Source organism: Triturus cristatus, chromosome 4_1 (assembly GCF_964204655.1).
Source record: "Triturus cristatus chromosome 4_1, aTriCri1.1, whole genome shotgun sequence".
Lineage (NCBI taxonomy): Eukaryota > Metazoa > Chordata > Amphibia > Caudata > Salamandridae > Triturus > Triturus cristatus.
In genome coordinates, this window is record NC_140585.1 from 275810559 (window position 1) to 275827425 (window position 16867).

Consider the following 16867-nt stretch of genomic DNA (forward strand, 5'->3'; position numbering starts at 1 on the left):
GTTGTTTCTTTCAACAGAGATTATGCTTCCAACCAAGAAGACAACTTTACAGCCTACATGGATTCTTTGGCATTTGCCAACCCTATCTTCAGTCCTAATTAGGGCTCCCGGTTTTATGGTATTTATTTTTTAAACGTTTCCGGCTGTATTTATCCATATTTATTTTTGGGCCATCTTATTGGTATTTATCCATATTTATTTTGTGTTTTGAGACTAAATGGAATTGTAAAAGGGTACATTTTCACATTTATCTAACTCTTATCCGTGCACTTATACTTGGATGCCGCTTGTGTTTTAGCAAATTAAGCAGCCACATATAACACACTAAACCCATAGCTGCATATTAGTGCAGTGTACAAATATATGTTAACATATGCCTGTATTTGAGGAAATATGATCCTTTTTTGTAACTCCCCATTCGGTCTATCTGCTCAGCTTTTGTCTTGAATTCATGAAAGACTGCATGGAGGGTCTTTCACTAAAAGTAAAAAAATTCAGTATTTTCCGCTTTTAAAAATAAATACAGGCAAGAAACACATTGTTTTCTGACTGTAGTTATCTGTAAAAATCAGTATAAACGGAAAACTGGGAGCCTTAGTCAAAATACTTGGACCATTCTAAAACCACCTCTTACCAGTATGGCTCTCTGCAACAAGTGGTGGATGTGCCAAAAAAAGGGACAGACACTCCTCGTCCAGCAAATGTAAGAACCACGGTTGAGAAGCCTAACTTCTCAGGCTTCCTGTCCCTCTCAGCAGTCAGGCCAGTGGTAGGAAAAACAAAGCCACATTTTCCATCCTGGCATGTAATTACAACTAACTTCAGGGTATTGGATGGTGTTCCCTAAGGCCACACCAGAGATGCCAAGAACATCACAAAAAACAGAACAACCATCTACTTATGGAAGTCTTGCAGCCGAAGGCAAAAAACCTCTTCAGAAAATGGCAATAGAGCTGGTTCCCAAGACCCAGTAGCTAGGAATTTTATTTAAGCTTTTTTTCTGGCCCAAAAGAAATTTATGGGAATGGGTTTCTATTCTAGACCTGAGGGCAATCAACAAATTTATTAAGAAAAAACAGTCCTTAAGAATGGTCTGTCTCCTTGACGCTCTACAATTCATCTACAGGGCAGAGCTCCTTTGGGTATCTTGACGTGGAGGGTGCCATCCTAATCATCCGAAGCACAGGAAGTTCTCATTAATAGTTTTAGGCACTCAGTTATTCTGCCTGCGGGTTGTATTATCTTTTCAGCCTAGTAAAACTGACTGTGTAAGTCTAACTTTAAAGAATCTTTGGTCTGATATTTAATTAACTCTGAACCAGCCATTCTGAGCTGATTGTAGCTTGTGATGGACTTGTGAGAATTAACGTGATTGACATATTTAACGTTCAGAGGGTCCAGTCTCTGACCACCTACTAAACTTGCATGTATGTTCAAGTGAAGCTGTGTAATTGGTTGACTGATATCAATTTCAACCTCCCTTCTTTCTACGCCTCTTCCCTTCCAAAATTTCAGAAATCTCCTGCAGAACTTCTTTGTTCCAGATAAAGAGAAGTTCTGGGTCTTGCAAAGCTATTACATACATGGCCACTACTCCTAAAAAAAAAAAAAGACGCTCATGTTTTTTTAATCCTAGACACTCAGAAGACCTATACCACCATAACTAATTTTTGCTGCTGCATCTGTTTTAAATGGTTGCATTGACCCAAATTCTGCATGTGGTGCATAAGAGGGATTACTACTGTCTCCAAAAAGCAGTTTTTTTTCATATATCCATCCACTATTTGGGCCAACTCTGCATCATGTTTATTTACGGAGGTGCTTTCTGTAGTAGCCTTTAATTTTGCGCTTCTACCCTTTACCTTGACAACTAACTGATTTGGGTTCAGTCACCAGAGGATCTAACAGAGCGGATAGTTGGTACTTACTAAACACTTAGTTGTATACATAAACAGGACGAATCTTCTAGTCCCATGCCAAATACCACAGTGTATGAGGGGTTGTAGAGAGAAAGCATGTATGCAGACATGATGATCATGCGGGCAGGGTACCATGCTACATATAGTGTTGGTTTACAGGACGACAGACTTTAATCCACTTTGATAATGGCTGCAAAAATCATGCACAGTCTTTAAAGGCCTATGCCTTGTACTTTCCTGGTGTGTTGCTCAATATATTTTGCTCTTTTTAACCCGATAAGTGTAAAAAATATTTTTAGGTGAGAAGCAAATTGTTTTCATTTCTCTTCCTGCACTGCAGGTACCAGTTTATTGAAGAAGCTTTTCTGGGCCAGAAGGTTGTTATTGACACATTGATCAACAAGTTGATGGAAAAGAATAAATACATCACATTTACTGGGGACCAGATCCAAAACAGGTATTTGTGATTTACATTAACATTTTAGATAAAGTATTTTGCTTGCAATCTGCACAAATACCTTATTTCATGCAATTGTTGGGAAGGGGTGATGTCAGAGGTTAGGCTGTTAAGGCACACTACCTAAAGTTTAGTCATATATTTGCTTACAACAGAACATTTCTTCAAATTAAAGTTTAATATGGTGAATGATGTACAATAAGACCGTGCATGTGTTGAACATATGTGCAAAATTATACTATCAGATTGTGATCGTCAAGAGCAGTTTTGAATAATGTGAGCAAAGGGATTGAGCAAATTTCAGCTGGAAGAAAGTTCCAGTGTAGTGGCCTCAGTAACTGGGAGTAACGTAAATTAGATGTGGCATAAGGTGGATTGGTTGTAGTAATCACGTTTTTTTGACTGAGTGTATGTTTTCAGGGGGGCATATACAAACTGCAGATTAGTGATGTAGCTTGAACAGGAGGAGTCTTTTGTGGCTTTTAAGACTGCAAACAGTAGCTTGTTTAGAGGGCAAATGGTTAGCTGACAGCCTGCTAACCTTGTGGTAACTGGGGTAGGCGTGTGTCTGGGGCGATTTAAGAGTTGGTGTAGTGAGAGAGAGAATGTTTATCATTACTACCTACCTACTTCAATTAATTGTAGTTGTCAAATTTGATAGGGGCGGTCATGCATACTTTGGCTTTATGGAAGGAAGCGTTCAAGCATATTTTGTTAAGTGTTAAAGCATATATATATTTATTCTTTTGTTTGAATTCTTTATTAAGGTTTTCTTAAAACAAAACCCATTCTAGGGGCACACATTTTAAATATATTACATTTGTGCAATCTGCCTGTTGGTCAGTTTTGGTTATAAATGCATGTTCATTGAAGAGTTGAACTGAACATGTAGATTTTAAACTGCATATATAAAGGTGTGCATGTCAGAGAATGTGTAGGATAAAAAGACACGTACTAAGGTAGCAGTAAAGTGAACTATTTCATCTTGGGTATTTCTTTAGATGTAAATGGTCTGCCACCCAGAGACAGTTGGCTGAGGGAATTTAAGATCTACCTCTGAATAGGAGTGAAATTATGAAAGTAGAGATAGGATTGGATACTGTGTGCATAGAGAGTGCTGAAATAGCCAGAGGAAGTGATGATATGGCCAGGCGTTGTGTAGAATGAGAAGATGAGTGCCCATGGATGAGCTGTGTGTGACCCTAGCAACGATGTAGGAGTGGAGATTGAGCAACAATGGACTTAAAGATTAATAAGGAATAAATTGAAAACGGGTTAAGAGTAGATCAGCTGATCCCAAGGTTGGAGAGCGGATAGCTAGTAGGGTGGGGTAATTGGCAGCATCTGATGAACATCTAGCCGCAGATTTCTTTGCCTTTGATTTTCCCAGGCGTCACACTGGCTTTGGAAGATTTTTCTCAAACAATACCCCTGCACGCTGGTAGGATGCGCCATCGGCTGCGCCTGAAGTGATGTCTGCGTCACCCATACAGTCACCACCTCGACGCACTGACATCTGTTCTTTTCTTTCCTTGCCAGTCAAGCGCTGATCCGTGAAGAGAGCTACCCTCTGTCGATTTCTGACAGAATTTTTCAACTTTTTGTTGACCCCTTTTTATAGGTCTCGCCTGACCCAGGGCATGCGCTGGCCTGGCGAGACTTATTGTGAGGGCTCAAAAAAGTGCTACCACTGTAGTTTAGAGCTACAGTGCATGTTTGATCGCGATCACTTTCACGGCCGCTTTGATCTCCGTGAGCCAGTTTTTTTTTTCCTGTTTATTACTTCTATGTAGTAATGGTGGCACCCGTGCTTTAGCTTAAACATCTTAGGCTAAAGTCGGGTGCTGAGATTGCTTCAAAAGTAAAGAAATAGACAATTCTTTACTCTTAAAGCAATCTCGGCACCCGACTTTAGCTTAAGATGTTTAAGCTAAAGCACAGGTGCCGCCATTACTACAGAGCAGTAATAAACAGAAACCTGCATTGGCATAGCCAACAGGTCTCGCTTTTGGGACCTTATAAGTATTTAGTTATGCAACTGTTGCATGGCTAAACACTTATAAGGTCCCAAAAGCGAGACCTATTGACTATGCCAATGCTTGTCCTACTGTGTCAGAAGTTATGCCCTCTAGGAAGACTTAAAGGTTTAAACCATGCAGCACCGGCCACCTCGCAGTGTCGTTGACGGACCGGCATTTGATTTGCCTGTGGTCTCTGGAGCACTACCATGACTCACTCGTGCCCTGAAGGCTTTGAGGGAGCGGTCCCTAAAGCTGCCTGTGGCCTGTTAGGTGATGCCATGCCCAACTCCTCGGATGTCTCTGTCCCAGTCGAGAGGAAGGTCCCGGAACCGCTACAGGAGTCCAAAGTCCTCCTCGTCCCACTTATGATCCTTGGGAGACACTGGTGTGAAGCACAAGAAGTCGAAGTCAGCCTACGCGACAGAAGAGCCTTGGCGTTCAAGGCCTTGTTCTCCCGAACTTCCACATGAGTTGGCTCAGCTTAAGAGTTTTATGAGGCCATGCCCTCATTTTTGATTGGCCAGACAACTCAGGGCCTCGTGGGGGGGTCAGAGGAGGCTCATCGGTTTTCAAACAACCCCCTGCAGATCCGGACCGTCACCTGTCGAGCCACTGTGACCTTCCCTTTTGCCGGTCCTGATGCTCCTGGCAGCAGCCCAATTCTCATCCATGACGACATGGAGCCGTTAGCGTGTAAACTGATGTCGATTCCGGCGCCGACAGGGCGCATTGGTTCTATAATGGGAGGGATCAGTAGACCCTTTAGAATGCCAGCAGAATGATCAAGACATGGACTGGTATGAGGAATTCAAGAGACTGGACAATTGGAGGAAGAATTATTATTATTTTTTTTTTTTCCAACGAGTCTTGCATTGCGATTGGGGAAACACTGCATGCTTATTGGGGCCGCTATTCCCACTCTTTGTGGGAAATGGCTGCCACAGTTCCCCCAGGAGGCCTGGGCCATCCTCTCTCAAGCAGTATCAGACGGGAGAGATGCAACAAAGTTCTCCATTCAATGTGTTTTGGACACGACCAACTTGCTGGGCAGAGCGATTTCCACAACAGTGGCTATTGGACGCCACGCCTGGATGAGAACATCTGACTTTTCAGATAATGTCCAGGCCTCAGTCATTGACCTGCCCTTTAATGGCACCCATCTCTTCGGAGACAAGGCAGACACAGCGCTCGTACGTTTTAAGGAATCGCGGGCTACAGTAAAGTCCTTGACCGCCTCAGCCGCCCCTCGTCCGCCTCAGCCGCCCCTCGTCCCCGCCTCAGCCGCCCCTCGTCCCCGCCTCAGCCGCCCCTCGTCCCCGCCTCAGCCGCCCCTCGTCCCCGCCTCAGCCGCCCCTCGTGTCCGCCTCAGCCGCCCCTCGTGTCCGCCTCAGCCGCCCCTCGTGTCCGCCTCAGCCGCCCCTCGTGTCCGCCTCAGCCGCCCCTCGTGTCCGCCTCAGCCGCCCCTCGTGTCCGCCTCAGCCGCCCCTCGTGTCCGCCTCAGCCGCCCCTCGTGTCCGCCTCAGCCGCCCCTCGTGTCCGCCTCAGCCGCCCCTCGTGTCCGCCTCAGCCGCCCCTCGTGTCCGCCTCAGCCGCCCCTCGTTCCCGCCTCAGCCGCCCCTCGTTCCCTCCTCAGCCGCCCCTCGTCCCCAGTCTGCCTTTTGCACCTTTTGTGGCTATGGAAGGGGCTTTCAACTGCACCAACCCTATCCCAGACACAGAGCTGCGCAAGGTCCGCAACCCCTGCACGGACAAGGGCGCAGTTCGTTCCGACCACGAGGGTCGGGTAGTCACCCCCCTGTCACCCGCCTACCCCACACAACCCCCCACAAGGAGCCTAAGTCTCCAAACCCGCCTAGTTTTGCCCTCTAAATAATAGGCATCCAGTTGGTGGCAGGATCAGCCATCACCTCCACCACTGGCAAAATATCACATCGGACAGGTGGGTCCCCCAGATCATCCGAAGGTACTATTCCCTCCCCTTCTTGACCACACCTCCCACTAGGCCGCCATCCTAGAACCTGCTGATGAAGGATGATTTAATTATGCTGCAGGAGGAAGTCATGACTCTTAGCCAAAAGAGCCATAGAGAGGGTTCCAGCACCAGAAGTAGGTCTTGGTTGCTATTCCCACTACTTTCTGCCTCCAAAAAAGGGCAACGGTCTTCGTCCTACCCTAGCCCTTCTAGCCCTCAACTACTTCCTCAAAAAGGAGAAATTCAAGATGCTCATGTTAGCTCAGGTCCTGTCTGCCCTGCACCTGGGAGACTGGATGGTAGCTTTGGATTTGAAGCCTCGTGGGGGGGTCAGAGGAGGCTCATCGGTTTTCAAACAACCCCCTGCAGATCCGGTCCGTCACCTGTCGAGCCACTGTGACCTTCCCTTTTGCCGGTCCTGATGCTCCTGGCAGCAGCCCAATTCTCATCCATGACGACACGGAGCCGTTACCGTGTACACTGATGTCGATTCCGGCGCCGACAGGGCCCATTGGTTCTATAATGGGAGGGATCAGTAGACCCTTTAGAATGCCAGCAGAATGATCAAGACATGGACTGGTATGAGGAATTCAAGAGACTGGACAATTGGAGGAAGAATTATTATTATTTTTTTTTTTTTTTTTCAACGAGTCTTGCATTGCGATTGGTAAACACTGCATGCTTATTGGGGCCGCTATTCCCACTCTTTGTGGGAAATGGTTGCCACAGTTCCCCCAGGAGGCCTGGGCCATCCTCTCTCAAGCAGTATCAGACGGGAGAGATGCAACAAAGTTCTCCATTCAATGTGTTTTGGACACGACCGACTTGCTGGGCAGAGCGATTTCCACAACAGTGGCTATTGGACGCCATGCCTGGATGAGAACATCTGACTTTTCAGATAATGTCCAGGCCTCAGTCATTGACCTGCCCTTTAATGGCACCCATCTCTTCGGAGACAAGGCAGACACAGCGCTCGTACGTTTTAAGGAATCGCGGGCTACGGTCAAGTCCTTGACCGCCTCAGCCGCCCCTCGTCCCCGCCTCAGCCGCCCCTCGTCCCCGCCTCAGCCGCCCCTCGTCCCCGCCTCAGCCGCCCCTCGTCCCTGCCTCAGCCGCCCCTCGTCCCCGCCTCAGCCGCCCCTCGTCCCCCCCTCAGCCGCCCCTCGTCCCCCCCTCAGCCGCCCCTCGTCCCCCCCTCAGCCGCCCCTCGTCCCCCCTCAGCCGCCCCTCGTCCCCCCCTCAGCCGCCCCTCGTCCCCCCCTCAGCCGCCCCCGCCTCAGCCGCCCCTCGTCCCCGCCTCAGCCGCCCCTCGTCCCCGCCTCAGCCGCCCCTCGTCCCCGCCTCAGCCGCCCCTCGTCCCCGCCTCAGCCGCCCCTCGTCCCCGCCTCAGCCGCCCCTCGTCCCCCCCTCAGCCGCCCCTCGTCCCCCCCTCAGCCGCCCCTCGTCCCCCCCTCAGCCGCCCCTCGTCCCCCCCTCAGCCGCCCCTCGTCCCCCCCTCAGCCGCCCCTCGTCCCCCCCTCAGCCGCCCCTCGTCCCCCCCTCAGCCGCCCCTCGTCCCCGCCTCAGCCGCCCCTCGTCCCCGCCTCAGCCGCCCCTCGTCCCCGCCTCAGCCGCCCCTCGTCCCCGCCTCAGCCGCCCCTCGTCCCCGCCTCAGCCGCCCCTCGTCCCCGCCTCAGCCGCCCCTCGTCCCCGCCTCAGCCGCCCCTCGTCCCCGCCTCAGCCGCCCCTCGTCCCCGCCTCAGCCGCCCCTCGTCCCCGCCTCAGCCGCCCCTCGTCCCCGCCTCAGCCGCCCCTCGTCCCCGCCTCAGCCGCCCCTCGTCCCCGCCTCAGCCGCCCCTCGTCCCCGCCTCAGCCGCCCCTCGTCCCCGCCTCAGCCGCCCCTCGTCCCCCCCTCAGCCGCCCCTCGTCCCCCCCTCAGCTGCCCCCGCCTCAGCCGCCCCTCGTCCCCGCCTCAGCCGCCCCTCGTCGCCTCCTCAGCCGCCCCTCGTCCCCAGTCTGCCTTTTGCACCTTTTGTGGCTATGGAAGGGGCTTTCAACTGCACCAACCCTATCCCAGACACAGAGCTGCGCAAGGTCCGCAACCCCTGCATGGACAAGGGCGCAGTTCGTTCCGACCACGAGGGTCGGGTAGTCGCCCCCCTGTCACCCGCCTACCCCACACAACCCCCACAAGGAGCCTAAGTCTCCAAACCCGCCTAGTTTTGCCCTTTAAATCATAGGCATCCAGTTGGTGGCAGGATCAGCCATCACCTCCACCACTGGCAAAATATCACATCGGACAGGTGGGTCCCCCAGATCATCCGAAGGTACTATTTATTCCCTCCCCTTCTTGACCACACCTCCCACTAGGCCGCCATCCTAGAACCTGCTGATGAAGGATGATTTAATTATGCTGCAGGAGGAAGTCATGACTCTTAGCCAAAAGAGCCATAGAGAGGGTTCCAGCACCAGAAGTAGGTCTTGGTTGCTATTCCCACTACTTTCTGCCTCCAAAAAAGGGCAACGGTCTTCGTCCTACCCTAGCCCTTCTAGCCCTCAACTACTTCCTCAAAAAAGAGAAATTCAAGATGCTCATGTTAGCTCAGGTCCTGTCTGCCCTGGACCTGGGAGACTGGATGGTAGCTTTGGACTTGAAGCACACCTATTTTCATATCCCCGTTCTTCCAGCCCATCAACGCAATTTACGGTAGACCCCAAGCACTTTCAGTTTAAGGTGCTCCCCTTTAATTTTTACTAGATTGCATATGTAAGCTCTGCATTGGAACCTGAAGTTCTAGTGGGGGCTGCATCAGGTTTCTATACCTAACAGGGTCCATATCTCAGAGGGAACTGCGAAAAACCTTCAGTGGTGGATGACGGACCCGCGATTGGATGAGCGGTAGACCCTTCACCAACCAGATGTCACAGTATTGACCCATGCGTCACTCCTGGGGGTAGGAAGGCTATTTAGGAGAGGTGGAGATCAGAGGCCTCTGATCTCTGTCAAGATGCCCGGCTTCTCTGGACATGACTGCAACCGCGGAGCATTTCCCTGGTGGTTCAACACCTGGCAGGTTCCCTGAAGGCCAGGGCAGATAAACTCAGGCGTCTGTCTTGCAAATCACGAATGGCATCTCCATCCATAGGTGGCACAAGCTTTCTTTCAGTGGTGGGGGAGAGCCTTGGTTAGATGCGCAATGTCAACAGTTTTGTGCACAAGATTTTTCAAGGCAGCTCTTGCTTAGAGACTCTTTTAGTCTCGAGTGGAGCTCAGGCCTCCTGTACACCTTTCCGCTGATACCACTCCTCCCCAGAGTTCTCAAGATTACAAACAACTGGGCCCAAGTCATCTGTGTGGTTCCTGATTGAGCACAGAGAGTTTTGTATCCAGAGCATCCTCAAATGAGCTTCTATCCTCCAATCCGGTTGCCCCTTCGGAAGGATCTTCTGTCACGGCAGCAGAGGAGGGTCCTCCAACCGAACCTGTCAACTCTACGCCTTGTTGCGTCGAAATTTAGCAGCAACAGTTGACCGCTATCGACCCTCCTCCCGAAGTCTGCAATGTTATCTTGGCAGCCAGGCAGCCCTCCGCCAAGATGGTATACGCCTGCCGATGGAACAAATTTGTATCATATTCTACTGAAAAGTCTATTGACCCTCTTTCTGCTTCCCTTTTTGATGTGTTCCTTTTTATTTTGACCCTTGTCTTGCAGGGCTCTTCTCTGGGCACCCTGAAAGGGTATCTTTCGGTTTTGTCTTCCTTCCTGACGCTGCCAGACCAACCCTCTTTTTTTTAAATTCACACATAGTACATATATTCGTAAAGGCCTTGTACATCTGTTTCCACCAGCCCCTTCATTATGCCTCTGTGGGAGCTTAATTGTCCCCTCTGGCTGTTCACCATTAAAACAGCCTTATTTGAAAGAAACAGTTAGTTATAGATTCCTTGCCTTAGAATTACCCCCAGGAGTCAGACTGGATCTGGAAAGTTTTACGTCAGCAGTGTAGTGGAGACAGGGTTTTATGTATACACATTGCTATGTTGGCATAAGCGTTTTAGAAGCTAAACACCATCTTGCCGCTTTACCGCTTTTGCACACTACACTACAGGTAGCTGTTATTACAAATAAAATTGCTTGCTTTTTCTTCACATGAGAACGGCCTGTTGTTCACATCCCTAGACGTGCACCGCGACCTTAGTCTGAACACTGTGTGCAGAAGCCGTCAAGGTCAAATAACAATGTATGCTGTTAAATTCAGGTTGATCGGCCAGAGCTCTAGACACAACACGCACACAGCTGCAAATATCTGAAACTCGGGTGCCTTTAATATTGCACTTTGCATGCATGATTCAGACACTTGGAGAAAACCTTTTCAGACACAGAGCAGAGCTGATCCTGTGATGTGATTCACCTACGCTGATCTTTGAGGTATGGGGTTCCCCATTAAGACCTAGAGATCTTCTATTAGTTTATAAAACTAGTTTACTAGCCAAGGGAGGGTGGCTGACAACGCATTATAGTAGTTGTTTTCCACTATCATTTTTATTATGATTTCTCCCTTCATTTTCTATGGTTTGTAACAATGCTGATGGTTTTATTTTTAATCATTTGCTTGCTTATATTAGCACCAAAGTACTGCTCCTTAGAGCACGTAGTTAAAAATAAACATTTTAAACTTTTCCATGTCTCTGATTACTCTTGTTGTGGATTGATATGAGAAAAATAACGAAAAGGTGTTTCTGATTCCCACCATTCCTGAGGGTACTTTAAGTCGCTTGTTCTGGGTTGTCTAATCATTGGTAGCTTCGAGATGATACGGAGAACGAATGAGACACTGATGCTAGTCGGATAGGGTTTCTGGGTACTGAGGTGAGTTTTTTGGTACACCACAATTCACTGAGGTCCTGGTTTCCTGTGCATAGTTCTGTGCATGAGCAGAATCCCCGTAACATGGCGCACCCAACGTTTTTGTCTTATGATTGAGACGCCTTAGTAGTGCTTATATTTGTCCACAACACCCTCACTCTTGTTTCTGGGTGACGGGAGTGACGGTTCAAACCTACCTAAATAGTTAATATATAGGTTCTCTCAAGCTTGACAATTAAAAAGGTTTCATTTTAACTTCTATCCTTTTTGTGCTACAGTTTAATATAGATTGTTTTTCTTCTCTGCGACCTTATGGCTGAGGTTGCTATTGCAGCACATAGTCGCGCACCTCTACGGCGTCATTTGACGCAGTTCGGGGTGCCTGACGATGGGATGTCTATCTTTGTGGTGAGTGCCGATGCATCGTTTCCCTATGAGCTGTTTTACTCTTGGGTTACTTTGCCGGAAGTGAATGCGGATGATAAGACGTTTCACACATACACTCCTACGGCGGTCCCAGCTAATTACACGCCGTATAGGACACAGGAAATTCCCATTTCTGCTTGGCAGCATCGTTTTTGGTTCAATGGTGCCCTCCCCCCACACCGTTACACCGGTTCGTTTGGGTCCCTTGTCCATCCTAGGGGCCACTTGGCCAGTCTTGGCCGGGTTTTCACCACATCCATGTTTTTTGCAAGCCCTGCTGGATGACTTGCGTCAACTCCATACCGCCTTGATTACGGTACATAGGTCTTTAGTGCAATACGTATCTCGCAATGTCCAGGTGGGGGCACCTGGAGTTGCGGCGCAACCAGCTGGCCCAGCCGGGATTTCTATTACTCCCGTCATGGTTAATTCGGTTATGGGCAAGCGCCCCCAGAATAAGGACGATATGCCTTATTGGCTTGCTGAGAAATTTGACCAGCTGGAAGCAGTATTTCCTAATTTTCCTCCTGGAAAAACACAGGATCCCTACCATTAGTTTGCAGAAAGACTTAGTCCCTTAGGTTAATGATTGTCAGAACTGGGGTAAAGTATTTGCGGCAGTCTACTCGAAGTGCTTCGGCACACCGTCTATGACTGTACTGCCCTCCATGATCAAACGTGTTCAAGACCAACACGGTCCGGAGGCTGTGGGCGAGTTAGGAATGAGGCTTGTCGGTGTGTTCGACGTAGTTGCTGATCTCATCCTTGCTAACGTCAAGGGAGATGCGGTTAACTTTCAAGTGTCGAATAAACTGCGCCTTGTCGCCGGCGTCGATAAACCCCGACAGTTACCGAAAATTATTGCGGATGCTTATAAGACCATTGGCCGCAATAGTTTAGGGGTTAAGCCTTTTGCTAAAACAGCGCAACCGCAAACTCAGATGGTTAGGTCTACTAAAGACGACCGTCCAGCTTTTCCTAAACAGAATTGGAAATCTTAGAAACGGGGGAAGCAGCAACAAACAGTGACTACTGAACGCACGTATGAATTGTGCGATCGCACTAGAATTAGGTCTCCTGATAGATTTCAGGTTCCTGAACAACGTTCTTCTCAGGAAACATCGGTCTCACAGTCTGGTGGAGGAGAACGTGGTAAAGGTCGGGGTGCCCAACAAGCACGTGAGCAACCCCGCCAGACTGACGGTAAAGGCAAGCAGGAAGAGTTTGCACGTCAAAAACCCCCGTTTCAGAAAAAGAAGGTTGCTGCACTAACAGCGAGGTATGCCACAGATAGTAAGAACGCAGCTTCGGAACCTGATATGGGCACTAACGCTGCTAGACAGCGCAGCGGAGGTTACAATAGTGCGGCAAGCACTGCGTCCATATCTGAAGGCGAGAGCAACTGACACATTTATTACTGTAGAAACTGCTGACACTAGAGTGGCTCCCCCTGACAGACTATATGACATAGTCCTTTTAATTGAAGGTGACATACAACGTACCATAAAAGGGATTTTTTGGGAAAATCTGACCTCTACATATGACATTCTGTTAGCAGAGGCAGACTGGCACCCGGCTTTCGTTTTGGCAGCTCCCAGAGTGGAGGAGGTAATCCTCCCATCTTTCGCACACACTGTCCCGAAAGAGCAAGCTCAGAACTTTGCAGAAGAGTGGTCTCAGGTACTTGCTCCGGCGTTGTACCGTACTCAGGTTGGGTGGGATAAATTGTCGCCAAGCCATGAGATTCCATTACGGTCTAAGCCCCAGTTACAACCCCAATATCCCATGCGCCGTGAAGCTAGATCTCACGTCGCAGAAATCCTTGAACAATTGGAATATCAAGGTGTAATTGAAACGTGTGTCACCCATGAATAATCCGCTTTTCACTGTAACCAAACCGGATGGGTCGTACCACATAGTTTTGGATTACCGGAATTTGAACTCTCATTGTCGGACCTGTACGGTACAAAATACCCACAGTTCTGCCCTCGTTGATAGTCTCGTGAGAAAAAGGTTTAAGACCACACTTGATATATCCAATGGCTTTTATAGCCATAACCTGTCCTCTATTAGTCAATGGACAGCCTTTACTTCCAGCGGCAAACAGAAACAGTTTAAAAGATTAGCCATGAGCTACAAAAACAGTCCAGGTGTCTTTGCCGCCTGTGTAGTCTCTCTGTTAGAGAGCATTGATCCTGATGCGTACTCGTATGTTGAGGATATTTATCTCACAGACGACGAATTATGGCCGCATCTGTGTCGCTTTGACCGCATCATTGTCATGTTTGCGGACTTCGGTTACAAATTAAACTTTGCAAAATCACACATTGCAGAGTATACAGTGTTGTTTTTGGGCTATGAACTCAACAACGAAGGTCGAGGTTTAGCACCTCACTTCCTGAAGAAGTGCGCATGTTTGTGCGCTCCTAAAACTCTGAAAAAACTACAATCTTTGCTGGGTTTTTTGAATTTCGGGCATACTTATATTCCCGATTATGCCCAGCGTATCAAGCCGCTATATGCCTTGGTACAACCAACGTTTTGCAAATCGAGCTGGCTGCCAGAACACACAGCTATCCTGCAATCTTTGCAGGCTGATCTTCTAAATACTTACTGACGCGTGATAACCACACAAACCTGGTAATAAGAATTGTGCCTGGCGCAGTGGGTTTCATGTACTTAACATTCAATGAGGGTGACACAGTCCCCATTGCTTGCAAGTCACACTTGTACACTTCGGCTGAAATGCGCTTTTCCACAGTCGAAAAAGTTTTGACTGCAGTGCAGATGGCGATTCTGAAAGAGCGAACGCAGTCGCAAGGGAAACGCATGTTGGTTGTCACACCATATCCTGCCCTAGAGGCAGTGCTGAAAGCCAGTGTACCGAATTTTAAAGCTTTGCATCCGCGTTGGATACAATGGGCCACTTCTTTGACGTCTCCGGATGTCACTTACATCTTTGATGCCTCATTGCAGCCTCAGGAGTATTTGCAGTATGAATTTGTTCATCCAGCTCCTCTGTCCTTGCGCCCGCTTGAGGACTACCACTGTATCATTTACACTGACGGTTCGGCGCAACCGGCGACGGAATCTAAGCACGCATATTCAGCGGCCAGCGCAATAGTGGCTGGTACTTTCGTGAATGGTGAATTAAAGTCTGATGTCGTGCACACGCAGACATTAGGGGACTGTACCGCCCAATTGGCAGAGCTTCGTGCTCTGGTGCTCGCTCTGGAGTTTGCTGATCCTCGTGTGACTACTCTTATAGTGAGTAACTCTTTGTTCGAGGCATATGAGCTGCAGATTGTACACTTAGCATAGATCGCCATCTGGTGTTGGGCCCGGATGTTTGCAGTTTGTTTTTCTTCTTGGACAGTCTTTGGAAGTCACGAGTTCGGTGACTCCTCCTTCGGTCCGTACTGCGCATGGGCTTCGGCTCCATCCTCAGATTGTTTTTTTCCGCCATCGGGCTCGGATGTGATACTTCGTGCTCCGGCTTCGAACTTCTACGGTTCCAGCCTCGACGGAAAATCCTCGTTTCTTCGAGTTTCTTCATCATCATCTTCATCTCTCGAAGCGGCACTTTCTCCATCCCGTACATCGGCACCGGCCTTCGGGCCCTCCTCGACTCCGGTCCCGGCCGATGGAAAGGACTCCGTTCAAAAAGTGCCCAAAATGTGGGTCTAAATTTCCCCACACCGACCTCCATCAGGTGTGTAATCTTTGCCTCTCTCCAGAACACGAGGCCAGAGACTGCCCCGCCTGTAAGTCTTTTCGATCGAAGAAGACCATCCGGGATCGAAGAGCTCGACGCACCATGGCGCACTCATCGTCTGCAGCTCCACCGGACATCTTCGGAGACGGCGCCGAAGCTTCGGAGGAAATACACACCGAGCAGGAGGAAGACGTCGTCAGCGCTTCCGAGGCCGACGACTCCGACGTGGAGGACATCACACCGGCGCAGCGGGTCGTGAGTACTGTGCCCCCTCCCACCCCCGCGCCCAAAACCAAAGAGACTCAGGTTACACCCTCGCCTGCTGGCCCGGGTAAAACCAAGACCAAAGCTTCTATCACCCCACCTTCGGGCCCGGTGTCGAAGCCTCCAAAGTCTCACGGCAGCTCGGGATCGAGCCAGCCGACGCCCGGTGCCGAAAAACAGCATCCGGCACCGAAGAAAGTAATATCCAGCTCGACTCCGAAGCCACCGGTGCCGAAGCCTGGACTCTCGGCGCCGACCAAACACAAACACAAATCTGTCGGCACCGACGCTCCGGCGCCGAAAACTCCCTCGACGCCGAAAAAACCGGAGGCCCCAAAAAAGCATGGCGCACAGAAACCATCGAAGCCCTCGGTTCCGAAATCATCGGTGCCGACGGACGATTCGGCACCATTGGCTCTGTTTACACCAGACCCTTTACAAAAGACTCTGTCCAAAGATCCAAAGACTGGGCTATTGACTTTAATTATCAAGAAAAGACGCCTTGATACTCCGGCTCCTCCTCCACCGCCCAAACGGAAGGACTCTGCTACTTCTCCCCTCAGAGTGCCCTCCCCACTACCTCCTCCCCTGCCTCCTCCACCTCTTCCACCCCCTCCCCCTCCCCCTCCCAGGTCTCCGCCACCTTTACCTCATTACTCTCCGACCCCGTCCCCAGATCCGGACGACGGGGACCCGGACAATTACCCGGCGGACGCCCCAATGGATCCCACTCCACCGGGGACCCCAGACCCATGGGAGGATTACAATAACCCTGATATACCCGATATGCCTCAGGACGACCTATACCCATCCAGGCCGTCTCCTCCAGAGGACTCCTTAGGGTTTCATCATTTAGTGCAGAGAGCAGCACACTACCATGGGGTGGACATGCACAGTGAACCAGTGGAAGACGACTTCTTACTGGACACATTTGACATACAGGACAAATCCACATCTATTTTACCCATGCCTAAGGGTGTCACCAAGCATGCCGCAGAGGTGTTCAAAGACCCTCTCAGGGCCAGGGTACTAAACCCTAGAATAGAGAAAAAGTACAAGGCGGCACCCACAGACCCTGCATACATTAAGGGCCCTGCTCCCTTAGATTCCCTAGTTGTCTCTACAGCTAGAAAGCGGGCTAACTCCCAGTCCTCAGGAGAAGCCCCACCGCCAGACAAGGAATCCAAACTCCTAGACGCGTCTGGCAAACGCACCGCCTCTCAAGCTGCAAACATGTGGCGCATTG

General features: G+C 49.8%; 1 protein-coding gene across 1 annotated transcript in view; it reads left to right on the forward strand.

Annotated features, from left to right (window-relative positions):
- TRIM24 (tripartite motif containing 24) overlaps positions 1-16867 on the forward strand; it is an 868915-nt gene that overhangs the window by 144638 nt on the left and 707410 nt on the right. The window contains exon 5 of the mRNA XM_085652031.1: positions 2260-2376. Coding sequence (XP_085508157.1) covers positions 2260-2376 — 117 coding nt within the window. The remainder of the gene's footprint in view (positions 1-2259; positions 2377-16867) is intronic.